This window comes from Mytilus californianus, unplaced genomic scaffold (assembly GCF_021869535.1).
Source record: "Mytilus californianus isolate M0D057914Y unplaced genomic scaffold, xbMytCali1.0.p SCAF_4, whole genome shotgun sequence".
NCBI lineage: Eukaryota > Metazoa > Mollusca > Bivalvia > Mytilida > Mytilidae > Mytilus > Mytilus californianus.
In genome coordinates, this window is record NW_026262690.1 from 79975152 (window position 1) to 79980755 (window position 5604).

General features: G+C 33.2%; 1 protein-coding gene across 1 annotated transcript; it reads left to right on the top strand.

Moving 5' to 3' along the window:
- Positions 1–267: 267 nt before the first annotated feature.
- LOC127738594 (E3 ubiquitin-protein ligase Trim36-like) lies at positions 268–2125 on the top strand. Its single transcript, XM_052249916.1, has one exon. It carries the CDS (start codon positions 288–290, stop codon positions 1977–1979), a length of 1692 nt encoding a protein of 563 aa, XP_052105876.1. The 5' UTR covers positions 268–287; the 3' UTR covers positions 1980–2125.
- Positions 2126–5604: the final 3479 nt, after the last annotated feature.

Genomic DNA, 5604 nt, shown 5'->3' on the forward strand with positions numbered 1-5604 from the left:
GAAACAGATGATGTAGCGTTTTTATAATCAAAAGGAACTTTAAGACAATGTTAGGAATTTGGTCATATCCACATGCGGAACGGTTTCGTGAATGCATATATATCCTTATTGTACAACCGTAAATGTTAAAGATCAGTTAAATACATTGATATCAGAAAAGATGTATTTAATGTTTACACATTTATGTAGGTTTTAGATTTCAACCACTAATCTATACCCAAAACACACTAACCCTATTGCCTAGACACAAACCAGGAAATGAAATACCTGTGTTGCACATTACAATAATGGCATTCTCACAATCATTCAGAAAAGGACAAGTACCTGTCAATTGTAACGTATGTGAAACAGCAAGACCTATCAAGTGGAAATGCATAGACTGCAGTATTCTCATGTGTAACAACTGTAGAGAACAAGTACATTCTAAATTCAAAAATGCACAAGAGCATAAAACAATAGACATCAAGGATGTAGGACTGCACACAGAGGAAATTGATTTCACCAATATTAAGTGTATACAACATTCATCACAATCTTGCTGCCTTTTTTGCAAGACATGCGACTTTCTTGTGTGTCCAACCTGTTTTGCCAAAGATCATAAGAGACATGACTTAACTGAGATAAGTGAAGTGTACAATATGAAAATACAGAGACTGAAAGAAGGACAAGGTAGAATTCAAAGCAGTAATTCTAAATCAGCTATCCAAATAGGCCAGCTTCAGAATCTTGTAAATGAGGAAAATCGGAAGCATTTAAAAGTCAGAACAGATATAATTGATCATAAAAAATTTATTAAAGAACAAGTAGAGAAATATTTCAACGAACTTAGTAACAAACTGGATCAGAGTCATGAAAATGTTCTTTCATCACTGACGTCTGATCTTAATGCTGTCTCCTTGTTCAATACACAGACAAAGGATAAAACAACTGAAGTCCAAGATTTCATTCAAATCACTGATGCTTCCAAATTCTTCAGAGAGGTCAACGAGATGGAGCAATCCCTTGACATACCAATACAACAAATTCAATCAAGTTACATTTCATCACCAAAATTTGTTACAGGGAATATCACTAAGTCTAATATTGGATCTTTCGAAGATGATAAAATTGTATACATGGAACCAAATATATCTCTAGTTATCAAGGAGGAATACCAGTCTGAACTCCCAGCAATAGTCTTTATCAGACCATGTGTTGATAATTCATACTGGATATGTGATACTAAGGAAAGTATGTTACAAAATGTAAAACCTGACGGGGCCAAACTAAGCAAAATATCACAATATGAGATAAAGGTCTATGGTATAGCAGTACTTCCATCTAATGATGTCCTCTTAGCGACAGAAAGGGGAACAAGGCTACAAAAACTCACTATAACCACTGGTAAACTAATAGACACTGTATATGATGTGGCACCTTTAGTTCCTGTTACCATCCACATAACAAGTGGTAATAAAGTAGTTGTAGGAGGTAGCAGTAAGAACCTAGGAAGAAGAGCTGTGTTTGTAATGAATGAGCAGGGAGGACATGAGACTGTGTATGAACATGACCAACATCATCAACCAATATTTACTTACCCAAGGAGTATAAGCAGTACCAGAAATGGAAACATATTTGTTTTAGATTATCATCTAGGTCGCAATAGTGGAAGAGTAGTAGTCTTAGAACAAGGAGGTGATATAATAAATGAATATACTGGCCATTCAGACATCAATACGGATCAACCATTCAATCCTAGGGACATAGTGGCAACTCCTGAGGACAATGTGGTTGTAAAAGGTCAAAATGATTCATTTTTATACATTCTGAACAACCAAGGTTACCTAATGACATACTACAACATTAAAAACATAGGAATAATCCATCCATTCTCTCTTGCTTTGAATACTTCAGGACAACTCTGCATTGGCTGTAGTAGGGCTGCAGGAAGTAATACTAAGGAAGCCAAGTTGTATGAAGTTAACATTTCTGGATTTTAATACTTTTTTTCAAATGATTATTCCTTGTGAACATTCAGTACCAGAACATGTCATAATTGATGAACCTTTTAACTATACAAACATTCATTATAAGGACAAATGGGATTTTTATTTTAAACAACAAACAGTAAAATATCAAGTTGTTATTCTAGTTTTGCCTTAAGATCAACTTCTTTTTTAGCCATGGCGTCGTCAGTTTATTTTCGACTTATGAATTTGAATGTCCCTCTGGTATCTTTCGCCTCTCTTTTACAGTAATTGGGCTATGTCACAGATTTTGATAAAATTTTTGCATACAACTTTGGCTCGTTGAACTATAACTGAAAATCGAAAAAATAATGCATTTATCTCTTTAATTTTCTGAAATATTACCAACTGAATTCCCTCAAAATAATACGTTTGTATAGAAAGCGTTTGAAATCGGCGAAAATCGTTTTTTAATTTGTCTTAAAATCATCAAATCTCCAATTTCTAGTACATGGATTTTTCTTAAAAAATTATGTGTGGTAGATACATAAATTTCCGTGTTATTGATGTAAAATAATAATAGGATCACCGACTTTGTTTTTACGCTATACACACTCAAAGTGGTGTTCTAGGTGAAAAAAATACCACAAAACGTCGAAATAAGCGTATCGTCATTGCGTTATAAGCCGTAAAACATCGACTTTTTACGTTTTTCTCTACCAACTACATTACAGATTGGTCAATACACCGAATACAAAGTCGGTGATCCTATCATTATTTTATATCATTTAAACGGAAATTTACATATCAACAACATATAATTTTTTTAAGAAATAACAAATCCATATAAAGTTACAGTTCCCAAGTTGCACTCATTTTGCAAAATAAGCAGCAGAAACCTTACAAGCTTTCTTAGAGATTTGTATTTTTATATAATTTGCCATTATGTACGTCTTTCGACATACCTAAATATGCACGAAAAGGCATATCAAGAAACTAATTAAGTATCCAGTGTAAAAAAAATCTACAGAAACGTCACATGCGATGTTCACAAAAAGTCTACTTTTAAAAATGAGCAATTAAATTTTTTGAGACATCCATTTTTTTACAAAATGAATAGTAAGCATGGACTATTGTCAAATTGTTCTGAAAATGTGGAGAAATGATACAAAACATCAGTTATTCGATTTTAACAGATGTGAATTTTAGTATGGATGTAATTTAGGTACTCCCCATTACAGAATCTTGGTTATTTGGAGGTCGATTCAAACCCATTTTTCTATGATTCAGTATGGATTCAAAATTGATTTTGCGGAACTATATAGTAAATAAGGATACATCTACAAAATAAACACAGAATGGGACCTTTTGTCTGGATCTTAAATAAACACAGGTGAAAAAACTGTCAAAATTGGTGCAATTTGGGTAACCTGTTATATATATGTTATTGAGGGACAAAAACTTCAACCTAACCTGACAGCTCGAGCTAGAAAATGAGGTCAACGTCAGGTGACAATGACTGGATGACAATGTCTCATCGTGAACTACTCATTACTAGATTTTGTCGTTCTAGGTGAAAGTGGGAAAAGATATAAAGGTCATTCGCAAATTATGTATCCCACCACAGTTGCCAGAAAAGTAATAACTTTGTCTTACCTATTGGCTCTTTTATCACAGCCAAAAAGGATAAGGTCAGATGTCAACAAACAAAACTGAATTAGGACTGAATTATGATAAGTTCAAGGAAACATCAGTGATTGAAAGAATGAATGTAAGAGAAACGTGTACAAATGAATACTGATGTCAGTTTTTAACGACCAGGTAGTTGCAAATACTTATACAGTCAAACCAATACACGGAGGCCAACATCAAGACCAAAGGAAAGTAACCTTTAACAGTGGTGAGATATCCATTGAGGTTCAAAATGAAAATGAACAGGTTTGAGTATGTAGTTAAAAACACTGTTATCAACACAAGAGTGCACACAATGAAATGCCTGCTTTACTTATATCATGATTGAATTTATGTTGAAAGTCTGTATTATGAAGGTTTTACTACAACAAACACATAAACTTAACAATATCAATGATCCATGTAATGTTGTGAAGGTCGGATAAACCTTGCCAGACAGACTTGTACACCCTACAATCATACCATGCACCAACCATAATTAGCCTATTGATTATAGTATCTAAGAAACAGATCTAATTTTAAAAATTGAACATTGACCAATGAACCATAAAAATTAGGTCAAGGTCATATGAACCTTGCCAGAAGTTATGTACACCCTACAGTCAAATCATGCACCAAATATAATTAGACTAAACATGCAATCATTCCATACATGGAATATCATTTAACTATTGCTTATAGTATCTGAGAAATAGACATAACTATAAAAACTTTACATTGAAACATGAAAATGAGGTAAATGAATCGATGAAACCTGCGAGACGGACATGTGCACCTTACAATAATTCCATACACCAAATATAGTTCACCTATTGCTTATATCATCTGAGATACGAACTTGAACACAAAAACTTAACCTTGATCACTGATCAAGAAAACGAGACAGAGGTCAGGTGAACCCTGTCTGACGGACATGTAGACTTTGCAAGGATCACATACATCAAATAAAATTATCCTTTAACTAACAATAAGTGAGTTATACACGTGACAAAAAAAAACTATACACTTTTTTGAAGCAGTCGCTGAACCGTGAAAATGAGTTCAAGGACAATAGTCATATGACAGACAGAAACTTGATAATATAAGGCAACTGCATATCAGGTATGAAGCATCCAGGTCTTTTACCTTCTGAAATATAAAGCTTTATACAAATAGTTTACTCCACTGCTGTCGAATAGTAATCCCTAGCAGGCGAGACAAAAATGGTGATTCTGATCATGTTTACCTGCATCAAAAGGAGAGAATTTAATTATACCTATCAAAAGGGGAACTTATCTAAATTACAACAACAATACATGACCTTTAGGCAAAAAGTTAGTAAAGATCACATATTTTTTTTTTTTATTTTTTCTTGAATTTAGGAGGATGCCATATGCATTGCCGTTAATTCTGTTCATACTTGATGTGAAGATGAAACTTTTATGAGATAAATGTTTTTAGAGATCAGTTTTTCTGAAAACTACTACTAGTACTTAATTTTCTGAGAGGCTTATTTTAGTAAATTACAAGTATTTAATTTTGTTCCGATTTTAGTGAAAAGCAATGGGTTATCCTCTTACATCAAAGCATGATTAGGGTAAAGAAACATTTCTAAGATAACCTTTTTAGATACCAGCATTCGTTATCTACAGAAATAATTCCTTGTGTAGCTAGAAGTAGCAGTACTAGTGTGCACACAAGGAGCTTTGAACTAGTGAAATAGTACAATGGCTCATGGATTTTAAGGTTAATTTATATCAACTCTAGAAATTTATATATAGTCTGTTTTTTTCACCTTGAATAAGGATTTGTCTAAAGAGAGTATTTTTTATACAGGACTACAAGCACAAGAGACATTTTTTGCCCGGTTTAAGAATTGAGATTGAACAAATTTTGAACAATGTTGCAACAATGCCGAAGAAATGTCAACTTATTCCTATTGCTAAAGTATATGATTATCACTGTTTTGTATTATTTGCCAAAAAAA

Bases quoted from the DNA above. Each gene is read 5' to 3' on its own strand.
- LOC127738594 (XM_052249916.1), top strand. From the start codon at position 288: ATGGCATTCTCACAATCATTCAGAAAAGGACAAGTACCTGTCAATTGT.